General features: G+C 41.1%; 1 protein-coding gene across 4 annotated transcripts in view; it reads right to left on the minus strand.

Moving 5' to 3' along the window:
- Positions 1-382: 382 nt before the first annotated feature.
- The window catches only part of CAGE1 (cancer antigen 1), a 43967-nt gene continuing 18894 nt past the window's right edge, over positions 383-25455 (minus strand). For 2 of the 4 annotated variants that reach the window (XM_027128314.1, XM_027128313.1), the window contains exons 4-10: positions 23833-23943; positions 21827-21907; positions 21507-21614; positions 5101-5205; positions 4439-4524; positions 3237-3305; positions 383-502 (exon numbers count right to left, since the gene is read on the minus strand). In XM_027128314.1, coding sequence (XP_026984115.1) covers positions 424-502; positions 3237-3305; positions 4439-4524; positions 5101-5205; positions 21507-21614; positions 21827-21907; positions 23833-23943 — 639 coding nt within the window. In that variant the 3' untranslated portion in view covers positions 383-423. Of the gene's footprint in view, positions 503-3236; positions 3306-4438; positions 4525-5100; positions 5268-21506; positions 21615-21826; positions 21908-23832; positions 23944-25455 lie in introns of those variants that run through there. The other 2 variants (XM_027128312.1, XR_003437530.1) reach the window with 2 other exon arrangements.

Raw genomic sequence — 25455 nt, forward strand, 5'->3', positions numbered from 1 at the left:
GAGGAAGCAGTGACCGAGAAGCCTGTATAGGAAGGCAAGGGCTAGACCACAGAGGACCTGGATGCCAGCTGAGGAGTTGCATTTGATTCTGAATGCAACTGGGAAGCACTGAAGGGTCTCACGTAGCGGGGGAGTATAACCAGATTTTGTTTCTGAACAGTCACTCTGTCTACTCTGTGGAGGGTGGAGCAGAACTGGGGGCAGAGCCACGAGTAAGGAGATGACTGTGACAGGCCAGATGAAAACGATGAGGCCTTGACATGAAGCAGGAGCTGTGGGGATGAAATTAAGGCTCCCAATTACAGAACCAACTACAATCAGAGGCAAAAGAGGCCCTCATCTGAGGGCAGAGGGGAAAGCTAAGCTGAACATGACTGAAGCATAACTTTAGGAACTCATCTTTAATTTTGTGTAATTTAACAATTACATGGGAATACAGCATTCTTTATAGTGATCATCAGTATGATCTACCACGGTCACGGGCTTCGGATGCCTTCTCAGTCTGCAGGAAACAGGAGGAGAATAATGTAAAACAAACAAACAACTGGGGGGGGTGAGGACTAAAATAGCAACATAGTGAACAAGGATGCCATTATTTAAAATTTTCTTCTCCTCACTTTTCAAAGATAGATTGTCATTTGCGATAGAACTAAGAGACCCTAAAAGATTAAGATAAAGCTTCTCAGTATGTAGAATACGGATCATTCTCAACTGCAATTACATAAAAATACTGAGCCTCAGCCTTGTTACGTTTTAACATTCTCCTAGATTTACTTAGGATAAGATGCTGGCTATGACTTGAAAACCTAATGAATCTCCTTGAAGTGATAAAGAACTAGAGGACCAAAAAAAGGAACTAGAGGCCCAAACAAGACATGAGACTATTAAAGTGCTCACTTTTCTCTCCCTATTTCTCACTGTTTCCACTTCTGAAGACAACTGGCCAAAGCAGCACCAGAATTCTGAGACGATGCGGAGGTGGTCTAAAGAGTGTTTGCATGCTGAATTGACTGAGGCCCAGCGGTCAAGGGGAGGCTCATGGATGGTGCGGGGCTGAAGGCTGATGCAAGCCTGAAGTTCTCTAAGAAATGGTCTTCTCAGCTAGAGAGGGCCTGAGAGCTCTTCCACTCCACCTCACACCTTTGCTTCAAGGACACTCTAAATCTATATAAACGGGCCTCAAATCTACTGTGAAGATAGGCCAAGTATAAGTAAACAAATATCTGAACGAGTAAAATGTGTGAATTTAGAAGCAAATTTTCTTATTGTAAAATAATTCCAGAAAAAAATATTCCACAGTTTCTTTCATCAACTCAGAGAAGATTCACATTCAGTTTAAACTAGCGATTACTGCGCATCTGTAATATGCCAGGCATCAGATCAAACTCTTTCATATTAGGGAGAGAATCATAGTTAAACTATCACTTTGCAAATAATAGTGTAAACCTTCTAAAGGCTTTTGATTTTCAAAACATAGTTCTGTTTGCAAATGGTATTCGGAACAAACATGACCCACGATACAATGAAAATGCAACTTTCATGTCTGCTCCCCACTTTAGCCTTTTTTTTATTTTTGGGGGTGGTTTTTTTGGCCACACCACATGGCACGTGGGATCCCTGGCATGCGGGATCTTAGTTCCCCAACCAGGGACCAAACCCACACATCCTGCAGTGGGAGCTCAGAGTCTTAACCACTGGACAGCCAGGGAAGTCCCTACTTTAGCCTTTTTTCACTCAGGGGAGCTCTTCCCCTTTGCTGTTGGCTGAATATGCAGCAGGCCCAGTGATTTTTTTTGCTCTAAGCTAATTCTGCCAGCTGGCAACCAAACCAAGGAAGATGAAACTCAACCAACCTTGCTCCTTGTCATGTTCCTTCTCACCGTGACGGATTCAGCACAGCTCAGTTCGATGCCCAGTCTTAAATATGAATCGATCCTTTAATCTTCACTCAGGAGAACTCATCCCTCTCCCTAAGCTACGGCTTGTAGTTGGTGGACACCACCTGCCCCTGAAGGTCAATTTCTGCACCCTCTTCACTCCCCACCTCCTCCCTTTGCAGAAGGAGGGAGGAGAAGTAAAGCAATAAGATATTTTTACTTGGCTGGGTGGCTTCACCGGGATTGGCTGATTCTTTCTCTGGGAGCTTGCCGCTGCCAGGGACCCCTGCCCTACAGTTCCCTGGGCCCAGGCTGAGGCACCCCTCTTCCGGTGGTCATCTGATACTGCTGCACCAGCCCCTAGGAATGTGCTGCTCCCTTTCCCCTTCTTGCTGCTGGCATCCCACAAGGCAGCCTTCAGCCAAGCCCAAGATGACTCAGATCTCACCTGCGTGGTTCTTAAGAAACTGTCACATACATTCTTTGTCCTGACGACAATCAGGGAGAACAGGCCACCCAACTCGGCCCCTGTGTCGTGCTGCCTGCCACACCTTGCTTTAATTTTCTCCGTCACTGATCCTCCCTTTCCTGAATGTGTTTAGGAAACACATTTCAAAGTTCTTTAGGTGATCTCCCAGAGACCCCCTAACAAGGCTTTAGGTAAAAGAGGTAGAATGACTTGGGGGTGACGGGAGCTCATGACACGACAGAGTCAAAGAAATCTCTTCTGCAATTTCCCCACACTCCAGACGTTTCATATACTGGATCTGGTCAAGGGATATGGGTCATGAAAAAGACTCTTTGAAATTTCCCTCAGAACCTCTGCACAGCGGGCAAACTCACTCTCGTTTTGGGAATTGGTAAATATTTAATTAGCATCTTAAGAAGTAGCTCAGGAAGAGCCCCACTTTAACATCCTACTATGGTCTGAACCAACCCCATAGGGTTTGTGCATATATCTTGTAGCATCAAATACTGAGAGTTGAGAGACTTCTAAAATAACGGATTATAAGATTTCACATCAGTGTAAGAAAATCTGATCATAAGATCTGGTCTGCTATATATTTACATCAGGGTAAGCTGTTTTATTGTAGACAAAATCTTAGCTCATAATCTGTATAGTATTTTTCTTAGAGATAATCATAAGTTCCATGAGAGCAGGTAACCAGGCTTTCCAATTCAGGTCCTACAAAAAACATCTATCAAAGAAACTATTTTATGCTAGGCAAAATACCAAGCACTTTTATATAATTTATCTTAAACTGAGATAAGGAAAAGGTTTTTTTTAAAATGTATAACATTATTATGCATATATTCTAAAGTTAAAGACATTATTATTTAGAAAAAGAAACAACTTACCTTGGTTTTCTGGTGCTCTCTCTGGGCCTTCTAATTAAATCTTCCAAATGTTTATTTCTCTCTTCTAAACTGAAAGAAGAAACAACTGAATTTTATGACTAAAATGAACTTTTCTAGGCTAACATTTTGCTAGTTTTATTGGAGGATTTGAGTAGATAAATTTCATGGTGGTCTAGTTCTCTATACATCATCCACCCATCTTGCTTTATGGGAATCTGGAATTCTTTCCAAGCAACTCAAATTACTATTATTATTTTTTTGTCTGCGTTGGGTCTTCGCTGCTGTGCGCGGGCTTTCTCTAGTTGCGGTGAGTGGGGGCTACTCTTCGTTGTGGTGCACGGACTTCTCATTGCGGTGGCTTCTCTTGTTGCAGAGCATGGGCTCTAATCGCACTAGCTTCAGTAGTTGCAGCATGCGGGCTCAGTAGTTGTGATTCACGGGCTCTAGAGCGTAGGCTCAGTAGTTGTGGCACATGGGCTTAGTTGCTCTGCGGCATGTGGGATCTTCCCAGACCAGTGATCGAACCCGTGTCCCCTGCATTGGCAGGCAGATCCTTAACCACTGCGTCACCAGGGCAGTTCCTGAATCTCATTCTAATGATAAAGTTTATTTGGTACTTGATATGTTTCATTTGGGGTGCATTCAAAAACTTTTGTGAATAAATTCTAAGCACAGCAATGTTACTTTACTTGAATACCATGGTAATATCCTCTAAAATTCTTGGATGTTTCTCTGTAATTTCTTTCTTTTTTTTTTTTTTGCGGTACGCGGGCCTCTCACTGTTGTGGCCTCTCCCGTTGCGGAGCACAGGCTCCGGACGCGCAGGCTCAGCGGCCATGGCTCACGGGCCCAGCCGCTCCGCGGCATGTGGGATCTTCCCGGACCGGGGCACGAACCTGCGTCCCCTGCATCGGCAGGCGGACTCTCAACCACTGCGCCACTAGGGATGCCCTCTGTAATTTCTTAACCTCGCCCCCCCGCCAAGTCAAAGGGAGTTCTGAGAAAGGAAGATGGAATTCTGGTTGTTCCAGTAGTCCAGACCTTCGGCACACTCAACATATCATGGAAGAATGAATGGTCTTGCCTTACGAAACAGCACATTTTCCTCTTTCCAGGAGTCTGAGAAATGAACTGAGCAAGCCAGGGAGCGAAATATCAGCAAACGTTTACAAAGTTAAAAAAATTAAGTGTTTTCAACTTACTGTGCAATCTGGGAGTTCGGTATCATGAGCCTTCGGTCAGTACATTCGATAATTTCTTCGCATGATGCAACCTTGAAAAACATTAGCTAAAACAATTATTCTGTGATAAATTCTAGGATACTTATTTAATTTTGCTTTTTAAGAATCTGTACAAGTTCAATTATATGACTCCCATGAATGAAAGTTTTACAATAGGCAGAACATTATCCTTACATTTTGAAATCAGGAATATGAATACAAATAGAATTGTAATGTGACTGTTCATCATGCAGAAAAAGTGAAGTGTCAACAAACGGACAACTAGCAAGTCAGCTATGACCCACACATGTAGCGTATGTACCAACCCAGGGTTACAGCCCACTTGGTTACAGTTAATGCGGTTTTTAAAAGGTAAACTAGAACACTATGTTGGCAAGATTTAGAGTGACCCTCAAAATGAAGTAGCAATACTAAGACCTGAAAATGCTGACAGCACAAGGACAGATACACACAATGTGCTTTGCTAGCTTTCGGCTAAAAGGCTAATGGAAGGTCATTATGAAGTGAAAGGAATCAATACAAATGTATTACCTCATCCCTCAGATCCTTTTTAGCACCAAAATTCTACCATTTAATATTTCACAGTTTTAAAAAGACAAATATTTATGTAAGAAAATTTGTACCTTATTTATTAAGTTGCCTAAATGTCTTTGATACTTGTCATTTTCTTCAATGAGTCTGTTGCGGTGGTCTTCTTTTAACTCTAGAAGATTTCCCAATTTTGCAATCTATGGAGAAACACTGGTAAAAATACTAACCTGGAAACTTCCATGGAAACCACGTGTGGATGCTAAGAACAAATCAGAACAGTGAGCTATACTTTATTCCAATATTCTCTTAACCTAACTTGTACCATAGGTGAATCAAGAGATGCTATGAACCAGGTCCTAGTTTGATTGCACTTAGAACTGATGAGCAGAAATTAAAACGATGTTTCAGCTTTTCTACAATTTAATACCATGAAACAGCTTTGCAAATAATTAAACACCTGTTAGTGAATACAAATACTTACTAACCCCAAATTTTCATTACCTTCTTTCCATATATAAACAACGTAGACAAATTTGATTCTCTCTGAAGCAAAGCACTGATGTTGGGCTTGATGATGCATTTTCAGGTTTGATAAATATTCTCAAATATGCATAAATGAGAGGTGTTTTTTTTTTAAGGTTCTGCTCAATGTATGTCACATTCTGACTTATGGTCCAATTTTTATTTGCAAAAAAAATTTTAACAATTTAAAAATTGTATTTCTAAAAGTGACGTCTAGGATTAATTATCAGGAAAAGGTATTCACAAGTCCCTGAACAGTTACCTTAATTTTCAAAGCAATTGTAGAAAAGGATAGAAATGTTCCCATTAAATAACAATGATAATAATGGCCATCAGTCTTCTACTGCTTATTTAAATATTCTTATTTACATATGCTTACGTGTCTGTAGTGAGATACCCTGGAGGAAGCAATGGCAAAACAAATTTGCTGCAGACACAGCAGCTTTCTTGTTCTTTCTCTTTACATAAATATATTAATGGGGGCAATATCAAATCAGGGGTCCCAGTCCTCTGACAACACACATTATTTAAGGTAGGGAGTATAGATGTCACCTCAGTTTAGCAGACCCAAGGTGAAGAGAATTTAAAAGATTTTTTAAAGGACGTGTCTAGAAGTAGAAAAGACTAAAATCTCTACTTATCAACTATTAGCATTGGGCTTTTCCCATTCCATTCCTTTGCATCTCCTCACGGCGTCCTGGAGGGTGGGGCTCCTCTCTCAGCTTTACATACATACCTCATGACAGCTTACTGAAGCAACATGGAATTCCTTCTCACTTCTGTTGGTTTTTTTGTTTGGTTGTTGTTGTTTCTTTTAATTACAGACTTAATGGCACATCTTGAATTTCTTTACTGGCTTTCAAGATCAAAGTAATAACCCTTTTAAGTCCTCAGATTCTTTTTTTTTTTTTTTTGCGGTAAGTGCGCCTCTCACTGTTGTGGCCTCTCCCGTTGCGGAGCACAGGCTCCGGACGCGCAGGCTCAGCGGCCATGGCTCACGGGCCCAGCCGCTCCGCGGCATGTGGGATCTTCCCGGACCGGGGCACGAACCCGTGTCCCCTGCATCGGCAGGCGGACTCTCAACCACTGCGCCACCAGGGAAGCCCCCTCAGATTGATTTTTAAAAATTTGCTAGCCTCAGATTAACGAAATAAGGGCAAAGGAGTTCTTAAAGATTGTTTATTTTAGCGATAAAAGAATTGCTCCGTAAAAGCCAGTTTGGGGGATTACAGTGAAAAGTAATCCAAAATTTTAAGTTTCTGCTAAAGAGTATACGGTTTAACCATTTTAAGAGCATAACTGTCATACAATAAACTGCATATATTTATAAAGTGTACAGTTTGATATGTTTTTATCTATGAATACAACTGTGAAACCATCACCACAATCAACATAATGAACATATCCACCCGCCCCACCCCCACCCTCCGCCACCACAGTTTCCTCTTGCCTCTAGATACCCCTCCCTCCTGCCTGTCTGTCCTTCCCTCACTCCCATACTCTATGCCGGCCCCAGGCAAACACCCATCTGCTTTCTGTCATGACTGATTAGTTTGTATTTTCTAGAATTTTATGTAACTGGACCAAGGGGGATTTACTCTTATCTGGCTCTTTTCAGTCAGCGTAATTATTTTGAGATTCATCTAGCTGTACATGTATCAGTAACTCACGCCTTCTTCTTTTTTATCATTTTTAATTTTTTTATACAGCAGGTTATTAGTTTTCTATTTTATACATATTAGTGTATACATGTCAATCCCAAACTCCCAGTTCATCCCACCACCACCACCCCACGCCACTTTCCCCCTTGCTGTCCCTACGTTTGTTCTCTACATGTGTGTTTCTATTTCTGCCCTGCAAACTGGTATATCCGTACCATTTTTCTAGGTTCCACATACATGCATTAATATAGACTTGTTTTTCTCTTTCTGATTTACTTCACTCTGTATGACAGTCTCTAGATCCATCCACATCTCTACAAATGACCCAGTTTCGTTACTTTTTATGGCTGAGTAATATTCCATTGTATACATGTACCACATCTTCTTTATCCATTCGTCTGTCAATGGGCATTTAGGTTGCTTCCATGACCTGGCTATTGTAAACAGTGCTGCAATGACCATTGGGGTGCATGTGTCTTTTTGAATTATGGTTTTCTCTGGGTATATGCCCAGTAGTGGGATTGCTGGATCATACAGTAGTTCTATTTTTAGTTTTTTAAGGAACCTCCATACTGTTCTCCATAGTGGCTGTATCAATTTACATTCCCACCAACAGTGCAAGAGGGTTCTCTTTTCTCCACACCCTCTCCAGCATTTGTTGTTTGTAGATTTTCTGATGATGCCCATTCTCACTGGTGTGAGGTGATAGCTCATTGTAGTTTTGATTTGCATTTCTCTAATAATTAGTGATGTTGAGCAGCTTTTCATGTGCTTCTTGGCCATCTGTATGTTTTCTTTGGAGAAATGTCTATTCAGGTCTTCTGCCCATTTTCTGATTGGGTTGGTTTTTTTTTTTAATATTGAGCTGCATGAGCCGTTTATATATTTTGGAGGTTAATCCTTTGTCCATTGATTCATTTGCAACTATTTTCTCCCATTCTGAGGGTTGTCTTTTCGTCTTCTTTCTAGTTTCCTTTGCTTTGCAAAAGCTTTTAAGTTTCATTAGGTCCCATTTGTTTATTTTTGTTTTTATTTCCATTACTCTGGGAGGTGGATCAAAAAAGATCTTGCTGTGATTTATGTCAAAGAATGTTCTTCCTATGTTTTCCTCTAAGAGTTTTATAGTGTCCGGTCTTACATTTAGGTCTCTAATCCATTTTGAGTTAAGATTTGTGTATGGTGTTAGGCAGTGTTCTAATTTCATTCTTTTACATGTAGCTCTCCAGTTTTCCCAGCACCACTTATTGAAGAGACTGTCTTTTCTCCATTGTATATCCTTGCCTCCTTTATTGTAGATTAGTTGACCAGAGGTGCATGTGTTTATCTCTGGGCTTTCTAGCCTGTTCCATTGATATTTCTGTTTTTGTGCCAGTACCATATTGTCTTGATTACTGTAGCTTTGTGGTATAGCATGAAGTCAGGGAGTCTGATTCCTCCAGCTCCGTTTTTTTCCCTCAAGACTGCTTTGGCCATTTGGGGTCTTTTGTGTCTCCATCCACATTCTAAGATTTTTTGTTCTAGTTCTGTAAAAAATGCCACAGGTAATTTGATAGGGATTGAATTGAATCTGTAGATTGCCTTGGGTAGTATAGTCATCTTCACAATATGATTCTTCCAATCCAAGAATATGGTATATTTCTCCATCTGTTTGTGTCATCTTTGATTTCTTTCATCAGTGTCTTATAGTTTTCTGAGTACAGGTCTTTTACCTCCTTAAGTAGGTTTATTCCAAGGTATTTTATTCTTTTTGCTGCAATGGTGAATGGGATTCTTTCCTTAATTTCTCCTTCTGATATTTTGTTGTTAGTGTATAGGAATGCAAGAGATTTCTGTATATTAATTTTGTATCCTGCTACTTTACAAATTCATTGATTAGCTCTAGTAGTTTTCTGGTGGCATCTTTAGGATTCTCTATGTATAGTATCATGTCATCTGCTAACAGTGACAGTTAGCTTCTTCTTTTCTAATTTGTATTCCTTTTATTTCTTTTTCTTCTCTGATTACCATGGCTAGGACTTCCAAAATTATGCTGAATAAGAGTGGTGAGAGTGGGCAACCTTGTCTTGTTCCTGATCTTAGAGGAAATGGTTTCAGTTTTTCACCACTGAGGACGATGTTGGCTGTGGGTTGTCATGGCCTTTATTATGTTGAGGTAAGTTCCCTTTATGCTTACTTTCTGGAGGGTTTTAATCATAAATGAGTGTTGAATTTTGTCAAAAGCTTTTTCTGCATCTACTGAGATGATCATATGGTTTTTCTTCTTCAATTTTTTAATACGGTACATCACATTGATTGATTTGCGTATATTGAAGAATCCTTGCGTTCCTAAGATAAACCCCACTTGATCATGGTGTATGATCCTTTTAATGTGTTGTTGGATTCGGTTTGCTAGTATTTTGTTGAGGATTTTTGCATCTATATTCATCAGTGATATTGGTCTGTAATTTTCTTTTTTTGTAGTACCTTTGTGTGGTTTTGGTATCAAGGGGATGGTGGCCTCATAGAATGAGTTTGGGAGTGTTCCTTCCTCTGCAATTTTTTGGAAGAATTTGAGAAGGATAGGTGTTAGCTCTTCTCTAAATGTTTGATAGAATTCACCTGTGAGGCCATCTGGTCCTGGACTTTTGTTTGTTGGAAGATTTTTAATCACAGTTTCAATTTCATTACTTGTGATTGGTCTGTTCATATTTTCTATTTCTTCCTGGTTCAGTCTTGGAAGCTTATACCTTTCTAAGAATTTGTCCATTTCTTCCAGGTTGTCCATTTTATTGGCATAGAGTTGCTTGTAGTAGTCAATGATGCTTTGTACTTCTGTGGTGTCCATTGTAACTTCTCCTTTTTCATTTCTAATTTTATTGGCTTGGGTCCTCTCCCTCTTTTTCTTCATGAGTCTGGCTGAAGTTTTATCAATTTTGTTTATCTTCTCAAAGAACCAGCTTTTAGTTTTATTGATCTTTGCTATTGTTTTCCTTGTTTTTTTCATTTATTTCTGCTCTCTTTATGATTTCTTTCCTTCTACTAACTTTGGGTTTTGTTTGTTCTTCTTTCTCTAGTTCCTTTCTGTGTAAGGTTAGATTCTTTATTTGAGATTTTTCTTGTTTCTTGAGGTAGGCTTGTATTGCTATAAACTTCCCTCTTAGAACTGCTTTTGCTGCATCCCATAGGTTTTGGATAGTCATGTTTTCATTGTAATTTTTCTCTAGGTATTTTGTGATTTCCTCCTTGATTTCTTCAGTGATCTCTTGGTTATTTAGTAACGTATTGTTTACCCTCCACGTGTTTGTGTTTTTTACATTTTTTTCCCTGTAATTGATTTCAAGTCTCATAGCCTCGTGGTCAGAAAAGATGCTTGATATGATTTCAATTTTCTTAAATTTATCAAGGCTTGATTTATGACCCAAGATGTGATCTATCCTGGAGAATGTTCCATGCACACTTGAGAAGAAAGTGTAATCTGCTGTTTTGGGATGGAATGTCTTATAAATATCAATTAAATCTATCTGGTCTATTGTGTCATTTAAAGCTTGTGTTTCCTTATTAATTTTGTTTGGATGATCTGTCCATTGGTGTAAGTGAGTTGTTAAAGTCCCCCACTATTATTGTGTTATTGTCGATTTCCTCTTTTATAGCTGTTAGCAGTTGCCTTATGTATTGAGGTGCTCCTATGTTGGGTGCATATATACTTATAATTGTTATATCTTCTTCTTGGATTGATCCCTTGACCATTATGTAGTGTCCTTCCTTGTCTCTTGTAATATTCTTTATTTTATAGTCTATTTTATCTGATATGAGTATTGCTACTCCAGCTTTCCTTTGATTTCCACTTGCATGGAATATCTTTTTCCATCCCCTCACTTTCAGTCTGTATGTGTCCCTAGGTCTGAAGTGGGTCTCTTGTAGACAGCATGCACATGGGTCTTGTTTTTGTATCCATTCAGCACACCTGTGCCTTTTGGTTGGAGCACTTAGTCCATTCATGTTTAAGGTAATTATTGACATGTATGTTCCTATTACCATTTTCTTAATTGTTATGGGTTTGTTTTTTGTAGGTCTTTTTCTTCTCTTGTGTTTCCCACTTAGAGAGGTTCCTTTAGCATTTGTTGTAGAGCTGGTTTGGTGGTGCTGAATTCTCCTAGCTTTTGCTTGTCTGTAAAGCTTTTGATTTCTCTGTCGAATCTGAATGAGATCCTTGACTGGTAGAGTAATCTTGGTTTTAGGTTCTTCCCTTTCATCACTTTAGATATATCGTGCCACTTCCTTCTGGCCTGTAGAGTTTCTGCTGAGAAATCAGCTGTTAACCTTATGGGAGTTCCCTTGTATGTGATTTGTCATTTTTCCCTTGTTGCTTTCAATAATTTTTCTTTGTCTTTAATTTTTGTCAATTTGATTACTATGTGTCTCAGTGTGTTTCTCCTTGCGTTTATCCTGCCTGGGACTCTCTGCACTTCCTGGACTTGGGTGGATATTTCCTTTCCCATGTTAGGGAAGTTTTTGACTATAATCTCTTCAAATATTTTCTTAGGTCCTTTCTATCTCTCCTCTCCTTCTGGGACCCCTATAATGCAAATGTTCTTGTTGTGCATTCTTTTTTCTTTATTCTGTTTCATGGCTGTGAATTCCACCATTTTGTCTTCCAGGTCACTTATCCATTCTTCTCCCTCAGTTATTCTGCTACTGATTCCTGCTAGTGCATTTTTCATTTCAGTTATTGTGTTGTTCATCTCTGTTTGTTTGTTCTTTAATTCTTCTAGGTCTTTGTTCTTTAATTCTTCTAGGTCTTTGTTAAACATTTCTTGCATCTTCTCGACCTTTGCCTCCATTCTTTTTCCGATGTCCTGGATCATCTTCACTATCATTATTCTGAATTCTTTTTCTGGAAGGTTGCCTATCTCCACTTCATTTAGTTGTTTTTCTGGGGGTTAATCTTGTTCCTTCATCTGGTAGAAAGTTCTCTGCCTTTTCATTTTGTCTATCTTTCTATGAATGTGGTTTTCGTTCCACAGGCTGCAGAATTGTAGTTCTTCTTGCTTCTGCTGTCTGCCCTCTGGTGGGTGAGGCTATCTAAGAGGCTTGTGCAAGCTTCCTGATGGGAAGGACTGGTGATGAGTAGAGCTGGGTGTTGCTCTGGTGGCCAGAGCTCAGTAAAACTTTAATCTGCTTGTCTGCTATTGGGTGGGGCTGTGTTCCCTCCCTGTTGGTTGTTTGGCCTGAGGTGACCCAGCACTGGAGCCTACCCGGCTCTTTGGCTGGGCTAATGGCGGACTCTGGGAGGGCTCACGCCAAGGAGTACTTCCCAGAATTTCTGCTGCCAGTGTCCTTGTCCCCATAGTGAGCTACAGCCACCCCCCACCTCTGCAGCAGACCCTCCAACACTAGCAGGTAGGTCTGGTTCAGTCTCCCCTGGGTTCACTGCTCCTTCCCCTGGGTCCCGATGCACACACGACTTTGTGTGTGCCCTCCAAGAGTGGACTCTCTGTTTCCCCCAGTCCTGTCGAAGTCCTGCAATCAAATCCCGCTAGCCTTCAATGTCTGATTTTCTAGGAATTCCTCCTCCCGTTGCTGGACCCCCAGGTTGGGAAGCTTGACGTGGGGCTCAGAACCTTCACTCCAGTGGATGGACTTCTGTGGTATATAAGTGTTCTCCAGTTTGTGAGTCACCCACCCAGCAGTTTTAGGATTTTCTTGTGATTGCGCCCCTCGTACCATCTCATTGCAGCTTCTCCTTTGTCTTTGGATGTCGCGTATCTTTTTTGGTGAGTTCCAGTGTCTTCCTGTTGATGATTGTTCAGCAGTTAGTTGTGATTCCGGTGCTCTCGCAAGAGGGAGTGAGGGCACATCCTTCTACTCCGCCATCTTGAACCAATCTCCAACTCACCCCTTTTTCATTACTGAGTAGTATTTCAGTGTATGGATGTACCACAATTTGTTTATCCATTTATCTGTTGATAGACATTTGAGTTGCCTTCAGTTTTTGGCTATTATAAATACAGCAGCTAGGAACATTTGTATAAACATAGGCTTTCATTTCTCTTGGGTAAATAAAACACCTAGGAGTAGAATGATGGTTAAGTACATGTTTAACTTTTTAAGAAACCACCAAAACGTTTTCCGAAGTGGCTGTAGCATTTTACATTCCCACCAGCAGTGGATGAGACCTTCAGTTGCTCTGTATTCTCACCAATCCTTGGTATGGCCAGTCTTTTTAACAGACATTCTAACAGGTGTGTAGTGGTATTCACTGTGGTTTTAATTTGCCTCTTAATGATGCTGAGTTTCTTTTCATGGGCTCATTTGCCATCCATGTATCTTCTTAGTGAAGTGTCTGTTAAAACCTTTTTGCCCATTTAAAAAATTTGGGTGTTTGTTTTCAAGGAGTCTTTATATATTCTAGATCCAAGTCCTTTATCAGATCTGTGATTTGCAAATATTTTCTCACAGTCCATGACTTGTCTTTTCATTAAGAGCTCATTATTTTAAAGTTAAAAAAAGTATTTCAAAATAGAAAAGTTTTGGAAGACAGTCTATTAAAATCAAATCACTGGAAAATTCTAAAACATTTTTCTGAAAGCATATCACAAGGCACTTTTTAATGTAGACATAGAGAATGGACTTGAAGACACGGGGTGGGAGGGGGAAGCTGGGGCAAAGTGAGGGTAGCATTGACATATATACACCACCGAATGTAAAATAGCTAGTGGGAAGCAGCCACATAGCACAGGAAGATCAGCTGAGTGCTTTGCGATTGCCTAGAGGGGTGGGATAGGGAGGGTGGGAGGGAGGATATGGGGACATATGTATGCATATGGCTGATTCACTTCGGTGTACAACAGAAACACAGTATTGTGAAGCAATTGTACTCCAATAAAGATCTATTAACAAAAAAAGGCACTTTTTAATAAACAAGGTCTAACAAGACCTCCTCCAACCCTGGGGTGCCTGAGGGATGAGAGCAGGTGTGGCAGCACTCTCTCCCAGCCCCCCGGTCCCCTTTCCTGAGGGGTCTGCCCGTGAGTGCCGGGGCCGTGGTGCAGATGCAGACCCACAGAAGTTGGGATGGGCCTTGTCAGTCATCTAGGAGAAGCGGGTTCCAAGGGCAGGGTGGAGTTTGGTGGAGGAAGAGCACCATGCCTGGCCCTGCCCAAAGCAACATGCACTTGACCGTAGTGGAGGAAGTCCTCTTGGAAAGCTGCCCCCCTGCACTGTGAGAACAGGAGGCACTGAGAGGCAGCAGAGCAGTGGCTGCTGGTTTGGGAGGAGGTCTGCTGGGTCCAGGCGGGCTGCTCAGATGTGAATTCCTGTAGAGGAGGAGTTCTTAGGTTGGGTCCCCTCTGTGGTCCCCCGTATTATAGATTTGTGGACATAGTTCCATGTTGATAATATATGGACTTGCCCCAATGTATTATGGGACACTGAAATCCAAATCACTAAAGAAAATGAGGTCAGCGTATCATGTATTAGTTTCCTGCTGCTGCTATAACAAATGATCACAAACTCAGTGGCTTAAAACAATGCACATTTATTACCTTATAGTTCTGTTGCTTAGAAGTCTGACAGGTGTCTCACTCTGCTAAAGTCAAAGTGTCGGCAGGGCTGGTCCCTTTCTGAGGCTTTAGGGGAGACTTTCCAGCTTCCAAAGGCTGCACACATTTCTTCAGCTTGGGTCCCTCCCTGTCTTCAAAGCCAGCAATGCTACGTCTCTCTGTGACATTGCTGGGAAGATTTCTCCACTTTTAAGGATAGTTGTGATTAGACTGGGCACATCCTGATAGTCTATCTTCACACCTAAAGGTCCTTGATTTCATCGTGCCTACAACGTCCCTTTAGTCATAATTGCTAGCTTCCTTGTTTCATTAAGGGATGCAAAGTCTCTTTTGCATGTTCCCAGAATAGGGCATGGACATCTTGGGAGGCCATCACTGTGCCTATCACACCCCTGAGAGGGGCACTGAGGGCTGCTGTGACCTGAGGTACAACAGCCTGGCCTATACAGTCAGGGTATCTGGCTCTACCTAGTTCATGATTCCAGGTTTCCTAAGAGGCTTTTGCTTGTCTTACACTCTGCTAGTGTCAACTCACAGAGAAAGTGTGTCAAGGTAGCTAGGGGGAACCTACTGTATAGCACAGGGAGCTCAGCTTGGTGCTCCGTGATGACCTAGATGGGTGGGATGGGGTGGGGAGGGAAGTCCAAGAGGGAGGGGATACATGTATACATATAGCTGATTCGCTTCACTGTACAGCAGAAACTAACACAACATTGTAAAGCAATTTTACTCTAATTAAAAGAAAAGAAAAGAAAAAGTGTGTCAAGGTAGAAATAATACCATGACAGCAATGCATCAGTCATCATTATGAACAGTCCTGGAGACTGGGATATCTGAAGGCTGGCTGATTGATTGATTCCCCAATTCTTTACACAAAGGTTTTGAGATTGAATATATGCAATAAAATATAAATTAAAAATAAACAGGGCTTCCCTGGTGGCGCAGTGGTTGAGAGTCCGCCTGCCGATGCAGGGTACACGGGTTCATGCCCCGGTCCGGGAAGATCCCGTATGCCACGGAGTGGCTGGGCCCGTGAGCCATGGCCGCTGGGCCTGCACGTCCAGAGCCTGTGCTCCGCAACAGGAGAGGCCACAGCAGTGAGAGGCATTCGTACCACAAAAAAAAAAAAAAAACAAAAAAACAAAAACCAATTAAACCAGAATGTATGGAACAGATAAAGAACAACAGACGGATATGAAGCCAGTTAAGCACCGAGCTACAGCACCATGCTTTTGGAACTAAACTTCCTGGTAGCCAAAGCAAACAGGAACCTGGTCAGTTACATGATTTTCATTTTCATGCGATGAAAACACACCTGTTTCTAAGAAAAGCTTTTCCTAGTATGCCTGAAGTCTCAAAGGACGCTCTCATCCAAGTGGCACTAAGGGAAGCAGCAATCTTTTTAGAACAAATGGAAAAAGATGTTTCCTAGGACTGTTGAGGGCATAAAACACCAAAACACAACTCAGTAAAAGCAATTCTGTGAGGGCCAAGATAGCGTGTTCCAAGCAGCAGCTTTCTGGTAACAAACACGATCCAGGTTGTGACTCGATAAGTATTGAAATGAATATATAAACAACACGCACACAGAAAATGGAATAGAACATGATAGAATATGAAACTGGTGTTACTTCTGTGTGTGGACATATAGGTATCTGATCAAGATGTAAAATGTGTTTTTACTGTGGGTTACTGCTAGAGGAATGACAGGATGGCACACATAACCCTTCAGAGATACAGGAGTCCTTACACACGCTCCTCCTAAGAGCTGGTCGGCAGATAGATTGAGATTATATCCTCTGAAAAGGGTCTGCAGCGCAAATATTGTTTCTTGCACTGGCTTTAGAATAGGATTTAGGGAAATCAGAACCAGGAAGGTGAGGAATAGGGTCAGAGCATCAGAGGAATGCCCAGGGAGCTTGGGAAAACAAGGAAATAGGTGGTAAGGTTGACATCTTCTCTGGAAACCAAGGAGCTGGGGTTCCACCTGGTGGGACAGCCCTCTCACCTGTATGACCTGAATCCTAGTGAACCCAGACCCTTCCTCAGGAGACTGGTCAGTAACACCAATGTCAAGTACACTCAAGGTGATACTGTGCCCAGATCCAGGAGCTGACAGGTATGGTTCATAGTTCAGAGGGATCATGAGACAAGGGACTACAGTTATTTTCTTTTGGAATACTTAGAAATATTTTCCTAGAGTAGTAATTTTCTGCTTTACATAATTGTTGTTTTCTTACTTTTATGGCTATAGGACATAGCATGAAAATAAAAATAATTATATATATATATATGAAGCTTCCTTCTGAGTATTTCTTTTTAAGTTAACAAACTTGTAATTTCAAAGGCTACCAAAATAATAAATTAGGTAAATGGGTTTTTTGTTTTTTGCTTTTGGCTGTGCTGGGTCTTCATTGCTGCGTGCGGGCTTTCTCTAGTTGCGGTGAGCAGAGGCTACTCTTTGCTGTGGTGCACAGGCTCTAGGTGCGTGGGCTTCAGTAGTTGTGGCACACGGGCTCAGCAGTTGCAGCTCACAGGCTACAGAGCACAGGCTCAGTAGTTTTGACGCACAGGCTTAGTTGCTCTGCGGCATGTGGGATCTTCCCAGACCAGGGCTTGAACCCGTGTCCTTTGCATTGGCAGGTGGATTCTTAACCACTGCACCACCAGGGAAGCCCAAACTAGGTAAGTGTTTTATATAATATATATAGTGCTAAAGCGAAGTGGTATATGTTAGGATAGTATTTTAGTTTTTTGTTTTTTTTTTCGGTACGCGGGCCTCTCACTGTTGTGGCCTCTCCCATTGCGGAGCACAGGCTCCAGATGCGCAGGCTCACTGGCCATGGCTCACAGGCCCAGCTGCTCCGTGGCATGTGGGATCTTCCCAGACCGGGGCACGAACCCACGTCCCCTGCATCGGCAGGCGGATTCTCAACCAATGCGCCACCAGGGAAGCCAGTATTTTAGTTTTTAATCTTCAACTATTCTACAATAATGGTTAAAGGATATCTTCTATAATACTGGTTAGAGAATAGCTTTTTTAAAAAAATATATTTATTTGGCTGCATTGGGTCTTCGTTGCTGCGCGCAGGCTTTCTCTAGTTGCAGTGCATGGGCTTTCTCTAGTTGTGGTGAGCAGGGGCTTCTCGTTGTGGTGGTTTCCCTTGTTGCAGTGGCTTCTCTTGCTGCAGAGCACAGGCTCTAGGTGCATGGGCTCAGTAGCTGTGGCACATGGGCTTAATTGCTCCACAGCACATGGGATCTTCCCAGACCAGGGCTCGAACCTGTGTCCCCTGCATTGGCATGCAGATTCTTAACCACTGCACCACCAGGGAAGTCCAAATTAGGTAAATGTTTTATGTAATATATCGAGTGTTATAGTGAAGTGGTATATTTTAGGATAGTATTTTAGTTTTTAATCTTCAACTATCCTACAATAATGGTTAAAGGATATCTCCTATAATACTGGTTAAAGAATATCTTATTTTTTACGTGTATATGTATAACTGAATCACTTTGCTGTTCACCTGAAACTAACACATTGTTAATCAACTATAGTCCAATATAAAATAAAAATTAAAAAAGAATATCTTATTTTTATAAAAAGGTTCCTATTTTACAGAAGATGGGATCTAGGAGGAACTTGAGGGGTCAATCTTATTAGCCCCCCTTGAACCCGGAATGTCAGTAGTGTTAACTGGACACTTGCCTCTTCCCTCTGACCAAATACCTGCCTTTGGTGTACCTTACCAAGGCCTTATAGGACCAGGAGACAGTTTGCACTTGAAAGTTAAACATCCAGCTGGCTAGAGCCAGCAGGAAGGCAAAGCTGGGGTCCTGTCTCAGGATGGAGGAGGTCAGGAGGTTCCTGGAACAGCCAACAAGATCAGAATTGTGAAGAAGAACCAAAGGCAAGGGGTCAGAAGGACCACAGGAGCAGTACCTGAGAAAGCATGAGAGGAGGTGCAAGCCACCTAATTTAACTCTGGCAGACCCAGTCTTCCTGGCCTAGAGTTCCTTGGAGAATGAGGAGTGAGCCTTCTAGAGCACACTTCGGCATTTCAAAACCAAAGAACAAAACTAAAGCCCTTTTTACTTTGGAAAATTCCAGAACACACACAAAAGTAGAGAGAGTAGTATAACGAACCTCCATGTAACTTCAACAATTATCGACATTTTTCCAGTATTTTTTCATCTGTCTCCAACTTCCCACCCCCCACTCTCACTCTGCGACCTTTTAAATTTCTTGGAGTATTTTAAAGCAAAGCTAGCCATCATGTCAGTTCACTCATAAACACTTCTCAGTATGTATCACTAACAGACAAGGGCTTTTAAAAACACAATGATACCACTATCACATCTATTAAAATGTGTCCCCTGCATTAGCGGTTTTCTGCTGCTACCTCACGAATACCTTTGTGAAGTGGGTGTGTTCAAGCCAGGATCTACACACGATGCGTCTGCTTGATTTGTCTCAAGTCTCTAACCTCTGAGTCTAGAACAGCTCTTCCGCTCTTCTCCCTCCCCTTCCTTGTGCCAATTGTTATGGGTTAGAATTTCTCACCTTCTGGATTTTTATCATGGTCAACTTAATACGGTTCTTTATCCTGTCAGCTGGTCGTGTGGTCTAGAAGCTTGCTTTAAGAACAGGCGGTTCAGGTGAGAACACCTCACGCACAGTGCCCCGTTCCCTCCTGCATCCCGTCAGGGGCATGTCTCACCTTTCGTGCGGTTGAGGCAGACGAGGGGGCTCTGGTGTTGGTCATTAACGGGTTCCTATGAGCCTTGAACTTACAGGTTTTGGCAGCCATTGTAATTGCCTGGATTCCTTATTTTATTCAGGGATGCAAAATGTAATTTTCTGCAGGTGTGTCTTCTCTTGCTTTTAATAGCTTACATTCTTCCATGAAGACCTCTCCCTCATCAATTATTTGGTTTCTCTGAGATACGGTTTGTACAAGAAAGTCTGCAGCACATGTTAAAAGCGACACAGTGTGTCTGAGCGCTTCCGTTTGTGTCCTTTTCCTCACTCCAGCTTCCCACCCGGGGAAGATCAAGGTCCACTCCCATCCTTTTTATGCCTGAAGCACTGAAACTGGTGATGGAGCCAGAGCTTACTGCATGCCCTCCTCTCATCCGCCCACTAACAGTCCGGTCACCGTCCTCTGTGCTTCTCCCACCAGGACGCCATCGGTTCCTCCTCTGATCTCCTCTGTCGGATGCTTGTCACTGTATATCTCTTTTTAAAAAACGTTCCCTTTAGTCCTCGTAAATAATTACCTACGTATTGCATCTACTTTTCTAGATTCCTTGGAAGCAGGACTCATGTTTTTTTTTTAATAAATTTATTTTATTTATTTTTGGCTGCATTGGGTCTTCTTTGCTGTGCGTGGGCTTTCTCTACTTGTTGTGAGCAGGGGCTACTCTTCATTGAGGTGGCTTCTCTTGCTGCGGAGCACGGGCTCTAGGCGCGTGGGCTTCAGTAGTTGTGGCTCACGGGCTCTAGCGCGCAAGCTCAGCAGTTGTGACTCACGGGCTCTAGAACGCAGGCTCAGCAGCTGTGGCGCAAGGGCTTAGTTGCTCCGTGGCACATGGGATCTTCCCGGACCAGGGTTCGAACCCGTGTCCCCTGCATTGGCAGGCGGATTCCCAACCACTGCGCCACCAGGGAAGCCCAGGGCTCATGTTTGATTTATCTTTCTATCTTCATAGTGACTAGCCCTGCTTAACCTTTCTGTGGGAAGTCAACAATTACATATTTAATGAAAAAAATGAACAAATTAGAAAAGAAGAAACCTTTAAGCCCTCACCACGTTGGACTTTTTTTTCTCTCTTAAAGATGAATGGGTATGTAATGAATTTAGTACAGAATGCCGATTTTAATTAATTTATCATTAATTATTAATTAATTTTAATTATTTATTTATTTAGTTTGCCAGACTGCTCGGCTCGCAGGATCTTCGTTCCCCGACCAGGGACTGAACCCGAGTCCTCGGCAGTGAAAGCACTGAGTGCCAACCACTGGTCTGCCAGGGAATTCCCTGATTTTTAATAATTCAGAAATATGATAATAGACTTCTCCATTAAAAAATAAATTATGTTAACCACTTTTTAATTAAGGTGGGATCCAAATGGGCTGTAACTCTCTAGATACCAAGATATTTTTATGTTCTTCCCATGTATTTTTCCTGTTTTATCTGCCTTTATCTTAAATTTTCCAGCTTTATTGAGATATAGTTGATATAACACTGTGTAAGTTTAAGGTATACAACGTGTTGATTTGATACACTTATATATTGCAAAATGATTACCACTATAGCTTAGCTAACACCTCCATCCCCTCACATAATTACCATTTTCCTTGTGATGCCTTTATCTTTAGATGCCATCTAAAGTATGAGTGCCATTTTCCAAAGCACATCCCTTAATCATGATTGCTGTAGACACCTGCTGCTGTAAGACTAGTGGTAGCATATGCAACAATATCAATGTGCCCCATCCACTATGAAAAACTGCACATATTTGAAAATGTCTGCATTTTGAAAGAAAAAAAATCTGATTAAACAGAAATCAGGTGGGACAATATTTAAAATTTCAAAACCTGAAAATGCAAACTTCAATTGCATATTTTTGTGGGTGAATAATGCTGCTACTATGCCAGTGTGTGACCATTTCAATGAGCAAAATTTTTGAAGGTTGATAATTTCCTGAACTTGTTAATAAAATGGTGTTGTATATAAAAATGCTAGCAAAGCAACAAAAGGTGTTTCTTACCAAGAAATCAAGCTCTTCATTTAGGTTGTGGTACTGATCCAGTTTGGCTCCCAGTAAGACAGGTACCTCTCCGACATTCTTGGCTTCATTTGAATCCAAGTCTGTAACCTGAGATGAAACATATTTGTACTCACTTCCAGTATGTTCACACTCCTTGGAACATTTGACAATGAATATGTTATTAGTTTAACCATCAGAGAGATCTCCAGTGGTTTCAATAACAGATGTGTAGAACTTGGAGTCAGAATGACTTCAATGTTAAGTATCTAAAATTGTATATTTGTATGTTAAAGACAGTACATAGTGAATGTTTAACTCACCTCTGTAACCTGATCTTGAAATGATTTTTCATTAGCAATTAACTCTCTGAAAGCTGTGATTCTGTCTTTATGTTTCAGTAGCTAAGGAAAAAAGCATTTTCTATTTCAGAGGAGAGGAAATAAAACTACATTCCGTAACATTTATAATAAAGTCACCAAACCATGCACAGTCCAATCCCTGGTCTCCAAAGGTGTCTTGTTTTTAAAGCTCTTGTGTAGCAGAGAGTTCACACAGCAGGCCTGAGACTGCTGTCCTTAGAAAGGCCTGCTCGCCAGACTGCCCTCTGACTGGCATCTAGGAACTTGGGATTGTGGGAGGGTTTCCATCATTTCCTGATATGAAGGCTCACTGTGCCTAACCTATTTGTACAAAGAACATTTATGCTGAACACCCCTGTCCTTCGGGAGGGTCTGGAATTTTGGTACGTGGCAGGCAGAGGGCACCTACCCAACCAGCCTCCAATCAAAACCCTGGACACTCAGTCTCCAATAAGCATCCCCGGGAAAGGTTCACGCATACTGCACAGGTCACTGCTGGCGAAAGGGAAGTGCACCCTGTGTGACTCACTGGGAAAGGACTCTTGGAAGCTTGGATCTGGTTTCCTCTGGACTTTGCCCTATGTGCTTTTTCCCTTTACTGATTTTGCTCTGTATCCTCTCACGGTAATAACACATCATAGCTGTGAGAACAACTATGTGCTGAGTCCTGTGAGTCCAGTAAACCATTAAACCTGAGTGTGGGCTTGGGATCTCCAGAGAGCTTATCCTAATATTCAATTGTTTTTACAGCCAGGCTATTAAAATTCTTCTTTAAAGAAAAAAAGTTAGCCAACTTTTTCTAGATGCAATTTATAGTCATTTCTTCTTTGTTCATTTGTTTGTTCCATGTAATAACAATAAATCGTAACATTCAATATTCTAACTCCTCCAAATATTAGTGAAGGCTGCACAGAATATATTTTTTTTTTTACTATGAACACTTTCCAAAAAAGAGGAAAAACTTTAATGGACGCCCATGTAACTATTATCCAGTTTCAACTACTAACAGTTAACGGTCAGCCTTGTATCGTTAATACCCCAGCCACTTCCTCCTCCCTGCAACTCCCTTCACTGAATCAAATTACACGCATCATATTATTTCATCTGCCAGTATTACAGGAATGACACAGAAATTTACCAAGAGAACATAAATATCTGAAATGGTATTTTTGTAACATCCTGCTTGAATCCTCAACTGGGCTTATTTCTGAAGACTAGTTTAAGAAGTGGAGGCCAGTAATTTCTTTGCATGTCTGTTTATTCCTTAGTCCTTTTCTCTAGAGGTTAGCTAAGAGACAGAGATTCCGCAGAATACCTGCAACAAATTTTCTAGCCACCTCAGTTCAGAGAAGTCATTTCCTGATAATGCAGCACTGAAATTGAATCCCAGATTTAAATACATTTTTATTCCTTCAGCCAGATAAATTAGTCACTTCTGTAATCCTTTCAGATTAAAAGCACACACCTTCACGTCCTGTTACCACTTTCTCTGTATAACTGACTCTCTTCATTCTCCCTCTCCATCTCTGCACCACTACATCAAGAAAAGAATGATTGAAGAAATTCCAAGAGCCTCTTCCCTTACCTTTGTCCCACTTGAGAAATAAAATTTGTTTTCAATGTATTCAATATTCCAAGTGATAAAGTTTGTAATCACTATAGAAATGTCAAAATACTCTCTTCTTCAGGAATCAGTAGTACCATACAAAAGTGAAAAAATAATCATACCAGTTTTTTGGTAGATGAATGAGATTTTCTAATACATACTTATGTTATAAAACAAGTCAAATGTTGAACAGTGTATCTCCTTAGTGAGGGCCAAAGTAAAGCTAATCTTGTCCCCAAAAATAATTCTTTAAAAAAAATCCAAAATTTTAGGAGCCTCTTTATACTTTTACATGACCTTTTTCTTGTCTTTTTTTCACTAAAAATGATACAATTTTTAGAATGAAGAATACATACAGTACCTCTTTATCTAATTTTTTCTTTTTAAGATGAAAACTCTTCAATTTTTGTAGCATGATATCATTAACTTTCTCACTCTCTTTGAAATGTCTGGCATCGGGATTGGTGATGTCCTAAGGGTAACATTTTGAGAAGCTATATTAAAAAGTTATCAGTAAAGCTAAAAGGAGGAAGGAAAGAACACAAATGAAATAAATCTCCCTTCCAAAATAAGTGGCTAAACAAAAGGAGATAAAATCATATTGAACTCAATTCTTCAATTACTCATCATAAGCCATCTAATAAAGAGTTAATGTGGAAAGAATTCATATAGATTCACACTTGTATGTAAATTGTTATTGGGACAAATTAGTATAATCACTGGGAAGTTAGTAACTACACATGCTTATATACTTATACATACATCTGCTCTTAGCCTAGTCAGTTTACAAATCCAAATTTTAGACAAATTGTTATACCTGACACCAGAACAATCAGACATCCTCAACAATACTGAAACTCTAGATATTTCAGTGGCACCCACATTCCACAAGAATGAAGATACTTGTACCAATATAACCTAAGGGTCAAAAGTGCATGCATTACAGTCAGACTACTTGGGTTTGTATCTGAGCTGTCTGTCACTTAACCATCTGAGTTCTGTCACTTAACCACTCGACTTTGGACAAGAAACTCAATAATTCAGAGCCTTGGTTTGTTTCTCCGTGTTAGAAAAAGAAAAGTCTGATAATGTAAAAAATGGTGTAAGACTTGAATGAGATAACCCATGAAAAGCAGACTCAATTTAAATGCCTCCAAGGACAGGTTGGGAAGTCAGCAAATAGTTTTTGAGTGCCTGGTAAGGGCTTACCCTGCATTAGGCAGAGGGCATCTGACATATCGAGTCTCTGATCTTGAAGGCTTAAGCAAACAGATATTTGTTTGGCCTGGGATGAGATCTACTAAGAAGAGGGCTGATGACTCACTCCCTGACTGAGAGGTCTTGTAGAGAAGCAGCAGCCAGCAAATAAGCCTGAGAAAGAACAGCAGCCTCCAGTGAGACGAGAAAAGCCAAGCAAATATGATAAGAAAGCAGATGTCTGAAGGGGCAAGGTGGGGTGGAAAAGGTTACAGCAAAGAGTTTGTGCCATATTCAAATTCAAATATTAAAGACAAAACTTCAGGTGGATGCAGTCTATGGGCCACCACTTTGTGATCACTGCTAAAAATGCTTAGCTTGGTTTCCAGCATTCAATAAATGCTAGTGTGCAGCAAATTTTAGCTAAAAGAAAGTAGGAATAAAGGTTGTGTTGGATCAGGAACATCGCAAACTCATGTCCCCAAATTTTGGCTCAGAGGAGTGCACTGAAGCTCAAAGAAATGTACAATGATCAGAGGGAAGAGGAAGAAAGACAGCTCAATAACTGAGAAGCTATCAAGCATCATATATGCCCTTAAAAGGTTCTCTCATTCAAATGTAGTGTTTGCAACCTCCCAGCGCAGCAGCAAATATCATTTCAGCTAAGGATGAAAAACGAAAATTTACCTGGCCAGGTCACACAGCAGTGAGGTGGTGAAGCCATGCCTTGAATTCACCAGACACTAACTTCATTTTTCATTCTACTAATTAACGTACACAGCTCTGC

Source organism: Aethalodelphis obliquidens, unplaced genomic scaffold (genome assembly GCF_003676395.1).
Source record: "Aethalodelphis obliquidens isolate GAN/ISIS:26980383/991018 unplaced genomic scaffold, ASM367639v1 scaffold34, whole genome shotgun sequence".
NCBI lineage: Eukaryota > Metazoa > Chordata > Mammalia > Artiodactyla > Delphinidae > Aethalodelphis > Aethalodelphis obliquidens.